This window comes from Pleurodeles waltl, chromosome 8 (assembly GCF_031143425.1).
Source record: "Pleurodeles waltl isolate 20211129_DDA chromosome 8, aPleWal1.hap1.20221129, whole genome shotgun sequence".
NCBI classification, from domain to species: Eukaryota; Metazoa; Chordata; class Amphibia; order Caudata; family Salamandridae; genus Pleurodeles; species Pleurodeles waltl.
In genome coordinates this window covers 419,073,907-419,092,124 of record NC_090447.1, presented here as the reverse complement: position 1 = coordinate 419,092,124, position 18,218 = coordinate 419,073,907, and the positions used below count along the sequence as shown (strand labels likewise).

Genomic DNA, 18,218 nt, shown 5'->3' with positions numbered 1-18,218 from the left:
AGCTTCCTACAGCCTGTACCTGGGCTTGCTCCGTGCTTCCCTGACTTTCCGGGAGTCGGAGCAACCCCTGCCCAACTTTAGGAGTTCTGTGAGGCCATGTGCCTCATTTCTGGGCAGTCCGACCCCATCGGCGCATCTTTGGGCTCCATGGAATTGGAGGGGGCCCTATCCAATTCTGCCTTGGTGGCTTCATCCTCAGCTATGATGAGGCACCCGGTATCCAGTCCTGAATTGGAGCCTGAGCCCTGTCCTGTTGGGCTAGTCCTCAGGGAAGACTGGGAGAGGCTGCTGGGCCCTTTAAAATTCCAGCCCTATAAGGAGGAAATGGACTGGCACGAGGATGTAGGTGAGGCCAGTGACTGGACACATCCCCAGATACTGGTATGCTTTTCCCCCCTTAATGTGGCTATGGAGGAGGTAGCTTCTTATGCAGTGTGGTGAGGAGGGCGGCTGAGATCCTGGACCTTCATTTACCCTTGATGGCAGTCATGACTAATCTCTTGACCGAGGTGCTGCAACCAGGAGCTTCCATCTCTGAGCCCTTACTCCCGTTCATTGATGACCTCACAGATGTCCTTTTGGGTACCTCGTCCAAAGCCAGCACAGGGAATCCTGTCAATAGGACAATTGCCTGCCTCCATCGCCCCACACCTGGGGCCTCAACCTTCCTTCCCCAGAGCTTGATGGTCCCAGCTCAACTTCCCATAGTGGGTTCCCTACCACTTCCCTGGTTAGATTCACCAAGAGCCTGAACTCATTTGAGAAGATGTTTTCTTCTGGCAGTCTGACATTGCAGTCTGTGAACCATGCATGCCTTTTGGGCCATTATTTTTATACTTGGTTGGACACGGTTGTGCACATGCTTCCACTGGTCCTGTAGGAGGTCCTTGGCTGTTCTCTCTGAAGCTGTTGCCTAAGGGAGCGATGCAGCAATGTTCAAAACATGCTGCGAACTTGACACAGCTGACTCATTTGGCAGAGTAGTTTCCACATCAGTGGCCCTAAAGTGCCACACCTGGCTGAGGACATATGGTTTTTCATGGTGTAGGAGGCTGGCTCGGTTTATGGTGTACGCATATGGTAAGGCACCCTATACTGAGTCCAGGAAACTCTTAGGGATAGTGAATAGGTGTCCAGATGGCAAAAGCTCTTTAGGGGTAGCTGAGGCGAGCAACTGAAGCTTATCCAGGAGGAATGTAAAGCACTACAATACCACCGTAGTCAACAGTAACTCACTCACAAGAAAGGACCACACAATTGTTGCATAAATAAAGGATTCTATTACAGCACTAACTACTATACTAGCATTTACATTGGAGATATCCTCACACAATATATACGCAAAATAACAAGCAGAAGTAGCTTAAAATATACTGGGCCCTATGGGGGGGGGGCAAACTATATACTAAGTAAGTGGAATGCAAAATAGTGAAGTCAACCAAGTTAAGTGTGATAGCTAGGAGCTGGGGATAGATGAAAACACCTGAGGTAAGCTAGTAAGTGACCCCAGCTACCAAGTGCAAAGTGGTTACCTACCCAGTCGTCCCATAGACTAACACAGGAAAGTAGTGGTTGGAATTTGTGTGTTTCAGGACCCTTCCCAGTGGACCCGCAGTAAACCAACGTACAAGAGGGAGGTTGAGTGCCCCACACAAGGATACCCAGAAGACAGGAGTACCTACACCAGGGAAGCCGGATGCATAGGGGAGAAGGGACTCTCACTAGTCAGTGGAAACCTTGGATTGTCCAGCTACTGTCAGGACCCGGGGACCAGGCCGGTGAAACGCAGCAACGGATTCCTGACGTTGAGGACCTGAAAAGGAAAGGGACAGAGTCCAGCACCCTCAGAGGTGCTCAGGTGGTGCAGGTGGCAATGCCCACCTTTCTAGAGGTGAAGTTCCTGCAAGTCAGTGGAGGAAGAAGTCCATCTGCGGGGTCCAGGAGCTGCAGATCCTAGGAGTCGCCTACGAGCTGTCCCTCGACAGTCACCGGATTTCAGAAGGGTGAGTGACCAGCCAGGTCACCAACAAGTATTGACAAATATAAGCAGGATCGGAAGAAGTATTTGCAAAGTTTGAGGACCAGCAAGATCCAGGAGACTCTACCCTTGAGGGGGAGTCTGGGCTTGACCTCAGCACACATTAAGGCCAGCAGAAGTCGTTGAAGCCCCCACGAGTGACCCACAGGTGTAAGACACAGGGAGTAACACAGAGGCCTCAGTAGCACAACAAAACAGAAGTCCCACGTTGCAGGAATTGCAGGACAGGAGTTGATCTTCCAGTTGCTGAGTGCTGGAGGCCTGGGCTTTTTGGTGCCTGAAGATCTCCTAGAGAAAGAGTCAACAAGCCTTGGCAATGCAACAGGTGCGGTGCACAGGAGTTCTGGTCTGGTGGCAGGAGCAGGAGCTATAGCCTCCCAAGTTGGTCAGGAGACAAACGGGATCCAGAGGAGTCCCACCACCTGTGATGCAGAGCCTTTTGCTGTCTGTGGGACAGGAGACCCCACAAGACGGTCGAAGTTTTTTTGAGGTGCCTGCAGATGCAGGGGAGTAATACCTTCACTCCACATGGGGATTCCTTCGTGCTTCCAGGTGCAGAGTCCTTGTAACCATGGAGGATGCACAACCTTAGATGTTGCAGAATTCTTGCAGGATCTGGAGAAACAATGTTGCAGTGGGAGCCTTCCCAACTGAAGCAGATTTGTTTCAATTCCAAAGAGAGTTCCTTGTAGAGTCTTGCTCAATGAATTTGAGGACCCACCGTCAGTAGCCCTTAAGTTACCCTAAAAGGGGGTTGGCCACTCTCTAAAGTGACCCACGTATCAGAGGGGGTCAGGGATGTCGTCTATTTTGCCTAACCAGTCAGATGCTCCCAGGGGCCTCTGCACATCTTATTTTCAAGATGGCAGAATCAAGTGGCCACATGGCAGAGGTCTGTGCACCTCCCTAGGGGAGGGGCTGGACAGAGGGGTGGTGACTCCCTTGTTCTTTGTGTAGTTGCACGCCAGAGCGGGAACCGAGGGTTCCTGAACTGGTGCAAACAGGATTATGCAAGGTGGGCATCAAATATGCCCTTCAAGGCACTCTGGTGGCACTCCGAGGCCACCCCATCCCACCCCAGCCCTTAGACACCTAATATATAGGGGATGGTGGTCACACCTCTTCCTTGCAGGAAATTCTTTGTTGTGCCTTCCTTTGCCTGAGCCAGGCTTACCAGCAGGGGGCAGAACGATGTTTGGGGTCAGAAGCAGCAGGGCTGGCAATCAGACCCTATAAGGTTGCACAGGCAGAACGGGGGGATCCTATAAGGAACCCACAGAGTACAAGGGATCATGAAACTCTCACTGGAATCAGTGTAGTTGCATGATTCCAACATGTGTGATAGCAAACATGCCTAGGTTCGGAGAAGCCATTATGTATTTGGACCACTTGTGTTGACCAGGGTCCACTACATACCTTAAGATGGCTTCCCCACACCTACAAAGCTCAGAGAATTGAGACTGGGATTTATAATGGCAGGCTTGCAGACACAGTTTGCATGGGCTCCCATGGGTCGCATAATACATGGTGCAGCCCAAGGGAGACTCTGGTGTTCCAGTGCCCTGGTTACCTAAGTGCCATATACTAGGAACTTACATGGGAGCACCAGTATGCCCAATTGTGGGGGAGTAAAAGGTACCAATCAACCATATTCGGAGGAGAGAGCACAGACACTTCGGCCCTGGCTAGCAGGATCCCAGTGAACTACAGTTTAAACACATTGACACCAGGCAAACAGTGGGGGGTAACTATGGCAGAAAGATGCTTCTTTCCTACATTTAATGTGGTTTCTTTTTTGAAACCTGAGTTATCAGCGACCCTAGCATTGTTGGTGCCTTGCAGACAAGGTCTGTGTAACCCATAACACATCTTTGACTCTTCAGTGGCAGATGAGTTTTTCATACCCCTGTGTATATCACAGTGGTAACATATACATTGTCTTGCAGCTGGGAAGGTCAACTGAATGATGCAGAGTTCAGGAGTCGTTCTTCCCTGATGTAGTAGCACCATTGCATAAATCTTTTGTACCAAGTAGCACAGCTTGTGGTCTTGTTCTCTGTAGGCGTAGGCCCTGACTTGCATATACTTGCTCCTCTGTGATAGGCAATTATCTGGCAGTACCCCTCTGCATCGGAGTAGATGAACTCAGCATACATCATCTTTATAATCATGACTGGCTCAGCACCAGGATTAGGCAGGGGACATTGTTGCCTAATGGCGCACACAATTTGTAGACCTTTTTGTCAGGTGAAGCTGGGCCGAGCACAGCTCAGTCTGATAGCACCTGATTGGCTTTAAAGGGTCTGATACTCAGAACAGTTAGCTCTAAGCATCAGCTTCCTCTGTCCCAGGAGGACAGAGTACTACATCCGGATTACCATAGTATACACCTTCATGTATGGACATTGAGATGCCCCTCCTGAGAAGTTTTGGGCTTCTACTGGAAGTGGTGGATGCCATTCTAGCTGCTCACCATCACCGGGTTGTACCGTGCAGGATCATAACATGGGGGATATGGACAGTAGTATTCTAGTGTTTGTGTTATCATAATAAAGTACCTTTTATTTTTGTAACTCTGTGATTCTTTCATGTGTGATTGTGCTGTGTGACTATAGTGGTATTGCATAAGCTTTACATGTCTCCTAGATACATCTTGGCTGCTCATCCACAGCTACCTCTAGAGAGCTCTAGCTTCCTAGACACTGCCTACACTACAGTGATAGGGTATACCCAGACCTGTACCTGGTATAAGGTGATAACACCATAGGTGCTCACCACGGCCAGCTTCCTACACTGGGCTTTAGTTCCTCATAGATTTACCCATAATTTCGAAGCTAGTGTGAATTGTGATGTCATTTTCTTTTTCTGACAATTAAGTGACCCAAAGAAGAAAGAGTTGATACCTGACAGGTGGATTCTCGTGTATGGTAGCATTGTGATATCACCTTGGCGACATCATTTGTGAATCTTAAATCTAGCAACTACACTGATAGCAGCCTATTCAAAAGGTAGAAATAGAGGCAGTATAAAGCTTATGAGTATTTCATAATTATTTTCTAATTATGGATCACAGCTCTCCTCTGAAATATTTCACAAACCTTATAATACTAAATGTTTGTATCTTCTATTTTATGGTGTGGAATGATTTGTTTGTAATTAAGTGTTGTGTTAAAATGTATGCTGCTTTCCATTTTGTCCACTTTTGTAAGGTGACAATTTGGAATGGGCTAGCTGTAACTATAAATATGAAGTACAACTGTATACTTGAATCTCTCCCCCCCCCCCCCCCATTTATTTTTTTCAGAATCCACTCTAAGGAGAAGGAAAACCCGGCCACAGGCATCACTCACTGCAACCCACAGTAGTACATTGGCAGAGGAGATTGTGGCTCTATTAAGGACTCTTCATTCACTTGGCCAGTGGAATGGACTCATTAACAAATACATAAACTCACAACTGAACTCTGTTACTCATATGTTTACAAGGAAATCATTGGAAGGGGTAAAGTATTGCATATACCACCTTTTTAACGTTTTGCATAGCTATTTTATATGACATGATAATGTTTCAGTGAATATAATTAATTGTTGTGACTCATCAAATGACACCCATGCCCTTACAGCACATTACCAAAACATATTAATCACAAGATAGATATACGTGCAATAACTTCCATTTCCTGTGCCGACTGGTACCTGGCAATAAGGTATCTAAGTTGCTTCACTCAACCCAGCTGCAAACACTAAAGTGCACTCTATTGAACGTGTGATCACAAATAGAACATAAATATGAGCTATCTGAATTCCTGGAAACCTATAAGACCGATATATCTTTAGCAACAGAAACATGGGCAGATGAGGCCTCAGCCCCTAACCTAGTCGCAGCGCTACCAGCTGGTTATGTCATCACCAGATTAGATAGAGTAGGGGAAAGTTAGTGGCCTCTCCATAGTTTTTAAAGACTCCTTGAGGATTAGTTGCAAGCCTGCAATTATTAACAACTGTGAAGCCCTGTCTTTCAGCTGCAAAATCAATCATAACTCCACGTTCCATGGATTAGTGAGCTATAGACCACCAGGTACTAGAAGGAATTTCTTGGAAGCAATCAGTGATTTCATTAACAGGAGTGTGCATCATGGCAACTTTACAGTGCTAGGGCATTTAAACTTTTATTTAGAAGATTTAGATAATAAAGATAGCAAATCCTTTATTGATAATGAGCTTTGGACTCAAGCAAAGTGGTAAGTACGCCAACACAGCGTGCAAGTCACACATTTGATGGGTCCTTTCCCAACCATCCAGATCTACAGGTGGAAGACGCACTTCAGGTGTTCTGGTCTGATTGTTTCGCTGTACGTTTCTACCTACACATGAAGGTCGACAAACCGCAGCGGAAAAACCCCAGCAAATGCAATCTAGGTAGGTATTGGAACAAAATCAATTGAGATGATCTGGGCGGAATCTTGGAAGCCTCTCAGGTGAGGTAAACATAGAAAACTCCAGGTTTTCCAGTTGGATAAACGCTGCTACAAACAAACTGGTTCCTTTGAAAGAGGTTAAGACTCCTAGCCCATGGCCATTAGCTCTGTGGTATTCCCCAAAACTTACAAATATGAAAAGGAAATATCGCTGACAAGAAAAGGGTTTGGAGGAGCAATTATGCTCCTGAGGAAAGGACTAAATACAAACTCCTTATACAAGATTACAAAGAGTTGATTATTACTGAGAAAGCAAGCTTCTTTACGAATAAGATTTATTTAGCCAGTAGCTCCCCTAGAGAGCTGTTTCAAACAGTACAGGTGCTCTCAACCCAACCCGCTCCTTCCCATCATCTATGTAATAACCTAGCCGTCTTCTTTAGAAACAAAATAGAGACTATCTATTGGGACTTCAACAGGTACAATACCCATAGTGGGGAACTTCAGGCAGCTGATATTCCGCTAAAAGGTTGCCAACATAGCTTTCATGACTTTCCCTTACTCTGTAGAGTGAGTAGTGGAACTAATGAAGCTCACTAAATCTGGATCTCCATCAGATCCCAGACTCGCGAAATTGATGCTAGAAATGTTTAAGCACATAGCAGGTCACTGTATAACTTAATATTTTGTCCAGAGGCCAATTTTCAATTGAGTGGAAAAAGGCATTTATCCCACCCTCCTCAAAAAACCTACTCTCAATCCCCAGGAAGAAAAAAACTACAGACCAATCTCACAGCTCCTGTTTTTAACCAGACTTTTAGAAAGACATCTAAATATCTCCCTAGCAGGATCCGGGAGAGCGTAGTAACCTAGATAAAACTCAGTTTGGTTTTAGGAAAGAACACCGTACAGAGACAGCAGTTACCACAGTCACTGAGGAAATTAGTAACATTCTGGACAATAGTGGCAAAGCAGCGGTAGTCCTACTGGACTTATCTGAGGCCTTTGATACAGTGGGCCACCGTAACCTGAAACATCAGTTAGCCGAAAATCATATTCAGGGTACTGCCTGAAATATTCTCAGGTCTTTTTTGGATGATAGAGATCAAGCAGTAACCATGGAAGATTTCACATCAAAACCTTTCACACTACCTTGTGGTGTTCCGTAAGGATCTTCTCTGAGTCCCACTCTTTTTAATACATTTGTGACCCCATACTCAAGTTGTGGTGCCTATCACCAAGAACGTGGACGAGGTGGGTTTGCCCTTTAAACACTGTATGGTTGCAGTTGGCAGATGGGTAAACCCTCACTGTTTGAAACTGAACTCTTAAAAGAATGAGCACCTGTTTTTTGGAGTCAATACATCTTTTTGGAACAACTCCTGGTGGCCAGAGTCCCTGGGGACACACTCGACTCCAGTAGCTAAAGCTAGAAACTTGATAATTATGGTGGATTCCAATCCTACCTTTTCGGATCAGACAAACTAACTTGCATCTTCCTGTTTCTTTGTATTAAAAACATTAAGAAAAGTTCTCCCTTTCATACCTCCAGACCTACAGAAAACAGTGGTCACCTTGTTGGTATTGTCCAAACCGGACAACTGCAATGCCCTATATGCAGACGCGTAATTGGGCACTATTAAAAAAACACCAAAGATTGCAAAATGCAGCAGTTCAGCTTCTCAAAAACATTAGGAAATTTGGATCACTTTCAAAGACCGTGAATTAACTGCACTGGCTTCCGATTAAAAAGAGAGTAGCCTTAAAAGCACTCTGCATTGCACACAAAACTCTATATCAGGCTGGTCTGAATTTTTTTCAAAAGAGAATTACTTGTTATACCGCCACTAAGTGTCTTTGTTCATCCACAGCCAGGAAAGTGATTATTCCAAAAATCCCCAAAGCCTTCTGGGATGGTAGAGGTTTCTCATATACCACATGCCAGCTGTGGCATCAGTTTACCTGTACATTTAAGAAACCAGCCCAATTTACTCCTCTTTGGAAAACAACTTATAACATGGCATTTTACTCTGTAGTCTCATTTGTCCAGTCCTTTGTCTTCAGATAGTTTGGTAGCACCTAAATGCCCGTGGGCACGTGTGCACTTTACAAAAGCTAATCTAATTTACTCGGCACTGCAAATATGCCTTTACTCATATATGTATTTTCTTTTCTTAGTATTCACAGCCAAATCTAAATTATCAATGATATTTGACGCTGTTAAGCGTTTTAAAAAGTTTAAGATAAAATCTATTCTACTAGGATGCGACTTTGAGAGAATAGTCATTGGTGCTATCATTAAACATTAATAAATGCTAAAATAAATATATTTATTTAAGGGTTGGCCTGATAAAGAAATAAATATCTAAAATTAGAAGAATCCTATCTGGTATTTTTGAGTTTAGCATCTATCTGTTTAGGGCACTTACCTTATAATTTAAGCTTTTTGATACCACTCATTCTCACTCCAGTAAGATAGCTGTGAATTAAAGTTTCAACTGGAAAACTCTAGTAATTTTTGGTCACAGGTTATAATCCTGTAAGGTCCTCTCAGCCGCACATCCTTGCAATGTTGATAAATGGAGTATTACTGAGTTGGGTATTCATACTTCTTGCTAGCCCTATAGATGATCCTATTGATTTAGTGTGCTGTGTGGACGAAGTGATAAATATCACTGAATATCTGCATGTTTACTTTGGTGTTGAATGTATTTCAGTATACTGATTTTTCCTTCAAGACCTACCCTGGTCTGCAGATATACTACATATATTGTGATTTAAAAAAAATGCATTTGGTAACTTGTACTTTCCCTAAAGCCTGTAAATGAATCTTATCCCAATCCGATTTTAGTACCTTATATCATACCTTCACTATTTCAGCATTTTGTATTCTGTCATTTGTTATTTAGGCTGTGTTGGATGACTTCTTTCCTGATTCCGAAAACCCTGAAGTGGGCAGTCTTATGGCAGTGCTCGCGGTGATCGGTGGAATAGACAGCCGTCTGCGATTAGGTGGCCAAGTAATACATGAAGAATTTGGGGAAGGGACAGTGACCCGCATTACCCCAAAAGGAAAAATCACTGTACAGTTCCAGGAGATGCGAGTATGCAGAGTGTGCCTCCTAAGTCAGCTGAAACCAGTAAGTGGCTCCTTTTCCATCCATGTGAAGCCTGAACAGATTTATATTGCTGTGAGGAGGGAAACCTCTGTACTGTTATATGGCATTATCATTACTAGCTTTTGATAAGTGATAAGGATCCAACATGAATTAGATGGCTTATAAATGTATGAGTATAATTCTAAAAACCATTTTAGTCTATTATTTGAAAGTTTCTCTAGCAGAAAGGTTCTACATTTGCACTTGTCATGGGGGTTATTAAAACTTCCTTTTGATGTTTGTTGCATATCTTAACTAAAAGGCAATATATGAAGTTATGCTTATGACTATATATTTAATCCAAAAAAACTGAATTTATGGACTTGTTCTTCAAGACCTTAATGTCTCTTTTGCGGAATATCTTGTGTGCAATTAGAAAATTGTAATTTTCAGCTTAATGTAAGCAGATAGGGCAGGGCAGCTCACTCAGAGGGTGCTTGCCCATATATTTTGATTGAGTGGAGAGGTCTGACTCACAGTATGTTTTGGACATGGTCCGAAATAGCCTTAAAATGGAGAGCACAATACCAGGCAGTGATGTGATTGGACCTCTCTGTCATAAAGAATAAAGTACTCAAAATCTCTGCAGAGAAACAGGACATGGAATAGAACAACAAACACACTCTTACAAAACTGTTCTGCTTGTTGTTTGGGTTTAGGTGGATGGACTACTTTGTGCCTGAATTAAAAAGGGACTTACTACTCCTAAAGTTATGAGTGCAGAGTCACCGCAGTTGGGGCAGAGCCTCTGTACTCGGGTGGAGTCTCCATGCTGTGGAGGAATCTCTGCACTTGTGGTGGCATCTTAGCTCTGCAATGCTCATTGTGGAAATTCCACCACGAGTGTGGAGGCTATTCATTCGTAACTTTGAAAATTGTAAGTCGCTTTGTGAAGTGGGCTTGGGTCAGAATATAATGTAACTAATGTAGCAAAAACTGCTTGACATAATTGCCTCAAACACTGTTCGAATGTAAACCTTGGACCAAAGTATATTCCTTTTTTGGTTTGGTGTAAAAATGTTTTATTTTGCTGAATTAAATAAGGGAAAGAATGAAAATCTATCAACTGTTAAATTTGCAAACCATTCAGAAAAAAATTAGAACAAAAGGGAATTCAAGAGAGGTTTGCAATCTCTGATCAGAACTTTGTCCTGGAAAAAAAGCAAAGCTATTGCCTGTATGTTATCATATTGAACATACCTTAACCCTCCCAAAGATCAGGCAATAATTCCACTTGTATGGAATATTCTCTTGTTCCCTGCAAAAAATACAATATGAAGAATTTTATTAATTGACTATACCTCGTTTTTAAACTGATAACATTTTTAGAAAGTATTTTATATGAATTGAGTGCACTTGAAAAATTATGCATGTCCAGGAGAATAAAATGTGGCTTGGATAGCAAATAGTCAATGAAAGACATGATGGAGAATCATGTTTTTCACCCAGTACTCCATGAGCTCATGTCTTGCGATGAAACGTTATAGGTAGATGTGGAAGACATGACCTGTGGCCATTAGGTACAGCAGACTTTGAGAACTGGATGCATGATAGGCTTTAGGCCACATTCTATGTCCGTGAGCACTTGTGGTGGCATAACTGAGTGCAGAGCATGGCCTATTGCTACTCATTGCTCAGAAGGTAGGATAAATCATGTGGCCAAAGTGGATGACTTTCATCCAATGGGTACTGGCTGTAGGATGACAAGACCCAAGTTTTGGATTAAGGCCATCGTGCTTAACCAGCAGGCACTGTGTGTGTTAAGGTTGGGGTCAGGGTATGGCCATAAGCCACACTCTGAACCCAGAGCCAAATAAGTGCTCAGTGGAGTAAGACGGAAGTCCTTGGAACTACCTGCCTGCCACTCTGAAATACCTTTATTCTCTAATGAAAATTGTTCAAAATAAGACAGTTAAATGAGATCATTTGCCAGAAATGTTCTATTGCCAGAGGTTGCTCTCCATGTTGACCCGCGAAAGTAAATAGTCACTGCAACACCAATGGCCCTCACGGCCATTCGGGCTCAAGATAATTGTTGGTTTTAAGTTGTGAAAAAGGAGTACATCCCAAAGCAGTGCTATGATAGTGATGGGAGTGGCAGAGATTTTAATAAGACACCTGGTCTGTCTCTGGGTGGCACAGGAATGGTGTACTGACTGAAGAGCGATGAGAGCAGACGCAGGGAAAAAGCAGTGAAAGGAAGAGGGTGACACACAGTGCTTACTTGTAAAGAGATCTGGCGCCAAAAAGATAGTCTGGCTAGTGTGGAGCCTGGGCTGTGCAGGCCTGAAGACACCAAGAGCCCAGGCACAGATGCGAGAAGAGAGAGGCAATTGTGCATTTTCCAGACAAACTGGAAGGGATTGGAAACAGATGTGTAGTGGTAAGTCCAGGCAAAGAGGAGGGAAGGATTAGTCAAGGACATGAGAATAATGAAGTTGAGTCAATATGGAGGATGAGATTTGATCCTGGATATAAAAGGAAGTGTAATGCTCTGTGAGGAAAAGGAATGTAAGTGCTGACTGGAGGTCATTTAAATACAAGTTTCAAATGATCATTAAGTAGATGGTAAGGACCAATCCCCACAGTAGACCGTTGTAGAGCCATGCAGTAACCACCCAGTGACCACATGTAAATCACTCACTGTTTTTAATTGTGAACTTTGCTTGCAGTCTGACAGTAACTGCTTGACATAATTGCAACAAACACTTATCAAATCTAAAACTTGGGCCAAAGTATGATCCTTTTTTGGTTTGGTGTAAAAGTTTCCTGTTAATTGCTGCATTAAATAAGGGAAGAAAATGAAAATCTATCAACTGTTTAATTTGCAAACCATATAGAAAGCTGAAGTCTAAAGGAAAAGGGTACAGCCAAAAGTGATGTCCCTTATTTCGTAGACCTACACCAATGTGCTGACATTTGCTAGCGCACACATGAGGTGGCCTGATATGCTAAGCGCTAGGCTCAGACAAGTCAGAAAGACTGAAAATATTGTGGGTGAAAAGTTAAAATTGGAAGACCTAAGTAGCAGAGATGAGAATGGAGAACACCCCTTCAGGTTCTGCCCAGAGTACCACCACAAGCTTGCCCAGAAAAAGTCACTGTGTGTGCTTTTTCTGCCTACCAAAGGACCAAAGTGCTGAAAGCTGAAAAGTGAGTGCAGAGTTCTGCCCGAGACACTCAAGGTCTGAGGAAACAGCAGTGGGCACAATACATGATGTTACGGACACAACAGAAGCAACCTTCACTCAGGGATCTTGGTTTGTCGAATGATGAGAAGAACACAAAGATGTCACAGGGAGAGGGGTGTGACATCCAGGGGAGTGTTGCTGATCTCCTTAAGGAAGAGTTGCTAAAGAAGTCACAGAGGGAAAGGGGAACATAAAAGAGGAACACAGGTAACACCATAGAAATACAGTAGGACCAAGTGGAATCCCCCTAACTAGAAAACCCTGTTGATACCATAGCAGTCGATGAGCAAAAGGAGAGGGAAGCAAAATGAGCCCCACCGATCCAAACACTAGCACACTGTGGGTGGCAGGCCTTCTGACAGTATTTCGATGCTCAAAAGCAATTTGGGAAGGTAAGAGGTGGAACAGAAGACTACCTGGAGTCATTTTGCATCCCAGTAAGGGCAGAGAAAGCTAAAGGACGGTAAGAGGAACAAGGAAGTGGAATATGTCGAATCACAGCCTCCAGTAACGCTTGAGCTTCATGCTGGCAATGACGTGCGGTGCCTATAAAGATGCCACTGCAGCACGCTGACATCAGTACTTTTCTTCCAGCGCCAGTCAGCGCAAATTGGGTGAGGTTCCTGGTAGGCCAATAGCACTTTCAGTTTGCTGTGCTCCCCTTTGTCCTCAGCAGCACCCCTCTTGAGTTTGCAAAAGTGATGGCGATGGTTGCAGCAAATCTGCAGAGGTCAAGGGTTTCAGGATTCGCCTACCTTGATGATTGGCTGTTGAAGACGGACTTGTACCTCCAGACTATGGTGAGTCCTGCATTCGCAGGGGTTCACTATCACCTTTCCAAAGTCACACCTGACTCCCTCTCAGATGCTCCCTTTCTTTGGGGCCATTCTGAACCCCCCCCCCACCCCCCACCCCCCAACTGGGTCAGTGGCAGACCCCTCATCCTTCCCCACTTGAGCTGACTGTAGCGACAGATGTCACTCATGGGCTGGGTCGGCCATATGGGAGAGGTGGTGATCAGAGGGCTCTGGTCTCCGAGTCCTGGCTTCACAGCAGACTGCTGGAGTTCTGGGCAGTGCGGTTGGTCTTGAAAGCCTTTCTTCCTTAGATGAAGGTAAGGTTAGTGCAGGTGTTCAAAGACAACACCACTGATGTGGTATTATAAGAAACAGGATAGAGTGGGTTTTACGACCATTTGTCAAGAGGCCTTGCGCCTCGGGACATGGTTGGAACGTCAGGGCATTTGAGTGGTAATTCAAAACGTGGCCCGCTCTCTGAATGCCAGGGCAGACAAACTCAGCTGTTGATGCCCAACAGATCGCAAATTGCATCTCCTCCCAGAGGTGGTATAAAGTCTCTTTCTAGAGTGAAATGAGCCTTGGTTACATCTGTTAACCACAGCTGAGAACACGCAGTGTCAGCAGTTTTGAGCTCCGGAGTTTCTAAGCTGGTTCTCACTCTGAGACACTTTTTGTCTTGAATTAAATGACGGTCTCTGGTACACTCCGCCAATACAACTCAAGAAGACCAGGAACAGTTGGGCCCAAGTCATTCTTGTGGCTCTGGATTGGGCGCAGAGGATTTTGTATCCAGAGCTTCTGAACATAAGCATCAATCCTCCGATCAGGCTGCTCATTCGCAAGGATTTACTCTGGCAGCAACAGGAGATGATTCAGCACCTGAACCTGCATACTTTCCCCCCTGGTGCCACGTGCCCTCCTCTCAACCAAAACGGTATACACCTGCCGTTGTGACAAATTTGTTGCATGATGTGCATGCAGAGACATTATCAGCCCCACCCCACCTCCAACCCTATCCTATCTTACATCCCCACCCCCTATCTCCATCTCCCCCCATCTCCACCACCCCATTTCCCTCACCCCCAACCTCCTCACCCATATCCTCCTTGGAACACTTATCCCACGTCCTCCCTTTTGTTATTTCTTTGGAACAGCAGGACTATGCTTTGTGTTCAGTTAAAGGTTATCTGTCTGCTATATCGGCATTTTTGTGATTGTCGGCCCAACCTTCTCTGTGCTCTATTGTAGAGAAAAGTGCCTCTTTTGGCATGGTTACCCCCAACTTTTTGCCTGATATGGATGCTGACTTGACTGAGTGTGTGCTGGGATTATGCTAACCAGGCCCCAGCACCATTGTTCTTTCCCAAAAACTGTACTATCACTCCCACAATTGTTACACCCCTGGCACACAGTTAAGTCCCTTGTAAAAGGTACCCATGGTACTAAGGGCCCCGTGACCAGGAAGGTTCCCAAGGACTGCAGCATGTATTATGCCACCATGGGGGACCCCTTACCAAGCACATGCACACTGCCTTTGCAACTGGTGTGTGCTGGTGGGGAGACAAAAATAAAGTCAACATGGCACCCCTCTCAGGGTACCATGCCCACAAACCACTGCCTGTGGCATAGGTAAGTGACCCCTCTAGCTGGCCTTACAGACCTAAGGCAGGGTGCACTATACCACAGGTGACGGAATAGTTGCATGATCATTATGCCCCTACAGTGCCTAAGTCCATTCTTACACATTGTAAGTGCAGTGTAGCCATACTGAGTATATGGGCTGGCAGTTTGTCACTGTGAACTCCACTGCTCCAGAATGGCTTCACTGAAGTCTGGGACGTTTGGTATCAAACTTTCCAGCATAATAAACCCACACTGATGCCAGTGTTGGATTTGTTGAACAATGGATCCAGAGGGCATCTTAGAGATGCCCCATTTATTTTAGCCAAACTGCTAGTGCAGGACTCACCAGTTTCTGCCAGACTGCCACTTCCAGACAAGTTTCTGACCACATGGGGTGAGAGCCTTTGTGCTCTCTGTGGCCAGAAACTTAGCCTGTACTGGGTGGAGGTGCTTCACACCTCCTTCCTACAGGAACTGTAACACCTGGCAGTAAGCTTTAAAGGCTCAGGCCTCTTGTTATAGTGCCCCTGGGCACTCCAGCTAGTGGAGATGCCCGCCCCCAAACAAAGCCCCACTTTTGGCAGTCAGTCCAGCAGGAAAATTAGGGTAAACAAGGAGGAGTGACCACTTCAACTGGGACCACCCCTAAGGTGTCCAGAGCTGAAGTGGTCCCCTCCTTGCAAAATCCTCCATGTTGATTTGGAGGACAGGGACCAATAGGGTTAGGTCTGTGTTCCATTCCCCAAAGGGAGTGGACACCGGAAGGGTGTAGTCACCGTCCGAGACAGTAGCCATTGGCTACTGCCCTCTGACACCTGTCCAGAAGAAAACACCAGCAAAGAATCCCAGAACCGCCCCGGATCCGCGAATCCTGCACATGACCCGTGTCCAGGTCCCCAATCGACTAGATCTGGTCCCCAGGCAACTCCGACCTACTGTCCACCCTGGGTTGACCCATCCTGCCCAACACGACGCCTGCAGCCTGAATCCGGAGGACCCCCCTGACCGTGTCAGAAACGGACGAAGATTCCTGATATCAGAAGGTACCCCTGCACCCACAGCCCCCTGGCCTTGGGGAATCTGACCTTCGGTGCAGCAACGTCCAGCCGGCGGCCCTCCTCCTTGTACATCCTTTGGTTTCCAGGAACCGACCTCCTGGACTTCCCCTGCAATTTCTTTATGACCCACGGGGTCCCCCTATAGGAAAGCATTGGGAGCCTGATGCTGTTTGCACCCTGCAGGGTGTGTGTTTGGTGCTGACCTGTGGCTGCACTCCCCCCCACCGCCACTGGGTCTCTATTACCCCCAGGTTTGCCCTCCGAGTGCCCACAGTCTCTATAGGAGCCCATGTTAAATCAACCTCAACTTTGACCTCTGCACCCGGCCGACCCCGTGTTGCTGGTGCTGGGAGTTTGGGGTTAACTTAACATTCTGATGTCCTAAAAATCCCCAAAGGGATTTTCTCTAAATATGAAGAAGGCGATGATATGACAAAGTGTTTTTCAGCTTTTGAGAGAGCTTGTGCAGTCAGAAAACTAAACAAATCTCAGTAGGGCGCTCTCCTTTGGGAACTGTTTGCTAGTAAGTGTAGGGATAGGCTCCTTATAATCACTGGTGCATATGCTGAATCCTGTGAACACATGAATGCTACCCCGAATGAGGGCTTTGGATTCACCACTGAGGAGTATGGAATTAGGTTCAGGGAGGCTCAAAAACCTCAAAGCAGTCCTTGGTTGATTTTGTAGACTACTTAGAGAAAATGCAAGATAGTTGGATAACTGGAAGTGGAGTGCATGGCTATGATGGGCTTTATAATTTGTTGATGAAGGAACACCTTTTAAGGAACTGCTTCAATGAAACGTTGCATCAATATCTGGTAGACTTAGGACCAATTTCTTCCCAAGAATTGGGAAAGAAGGCAGACCATTGGGTCAAGACAAGGGTGACCAAGACTTCCACTGGGTTTGATCAAAAGCAAGGGGTTACAAAGGCCTCCCCAAGGGAAGGGTGGTGAGACACGAAAGGATAAAAACAAAGAGTCTGAACAAGGGCCCAAATAACCTGAACAGGAGGGTGGGCCCCAAGCTTCTTCACAGTCCTGATATGCGTACAAGGGTAATAATGTTGGTCCCAAAAAGGCCCGGTGCCACAACTGTAAACAGCATGGACACCAAACTAGAGACTTGGCCTGTCCCAAAATGAATCCCCCCAAGCACTGCTCCAGTTAGTACTGGTATAGCCAGTCTCCAGGTGGGATCAACAGTGTGCCCAGAGCAAGTCAGGGTTCACACTGAAGCTACTTTAGTCTCTGAGGGTGGGGTAGATGTTGCCACACTTGCTGTCTGGTCCCCTAACATGCAAAAATACAGACTGCACCTCTTGATTACTGGGACAAATGTAGAAGCCCTGAGGGATACAGGTGCCAGTGTCACCATGGTGACAGAGAAACTGTTTTCCCCAGGACACTATTTGGCAGGACAAATGTACCCAGTCATCAATGCTGACAATGTAACTAAGGTCCATCCCATGGCTATGGTAACCTTAGAATGGGTAGGGGTTAGTGGCCTGAAACAGATAGTGGTCTGGTCTGCAATCCCAGTAAAATGCTTGCTAGGGAATGATCTGGAGTTTGGGCTGGGGTAGAATTCAAATCCCATGCAGCTATACAGGGAATCCCTGAACTGGTGTGTGTAAAAACAGGGGCACAGAGTCGAGCACAGGGTGCAAATGAAGTGTTGGAGCCTGTGATAATGGCCCAAACGTCCAAGAGAAAAGGCAAGAAGACTGGGGGACCAGCTTCTGAGCAGCAAAAGAAACAAGACCTCTCTTCTCAGGAAGAGGTCTTACGCTCTGAGAGAACTGAGTCTATGGAGCTGGATCCTTACCATGTAGAGCTTCTGGGCCCAAAGGTAACGTCAAGGGAACAGCTTTGCCAGAGACAAAAGACTTGTCCCACTCTTAATGGTCTGAGGCAGCAAGCAGCTGCACAGG

The 18,218-nt window shown here is 45.6% G+C and overlaps 1 protein-coding gene across 4 annotated transcripts in view; it reads left to right on the top strand.

Annotated features, from left to right (window-relative positions):
* Window positions 1-18,218, top strand: part of HERC2 (HECT and RLD domain containing E3 ubiquitin protein ligase 2) — a 1,448,528-nt gene that overhangs the window by 628,521 nt on the left and 801,789 nt on the right. For all 4 annotated transcript variants that reach the window (XM_069204283.1, XM_069204284.1, XM_069204285.1 and 1 more), the window contains exons 41-42: window positions 5,343-5,539; window positions 9,365-9,595. In XM_069204283.1, coding sequence (XP_069060384.1) covers window positions 5,343-5,539; window positions 9,365-9,595 — 428 coding nt within the window. The remainder of the gene's footprint in view (window positions 1-5,342; window positions 5,540-9,364; window positions 9,596-18,218) is intronic.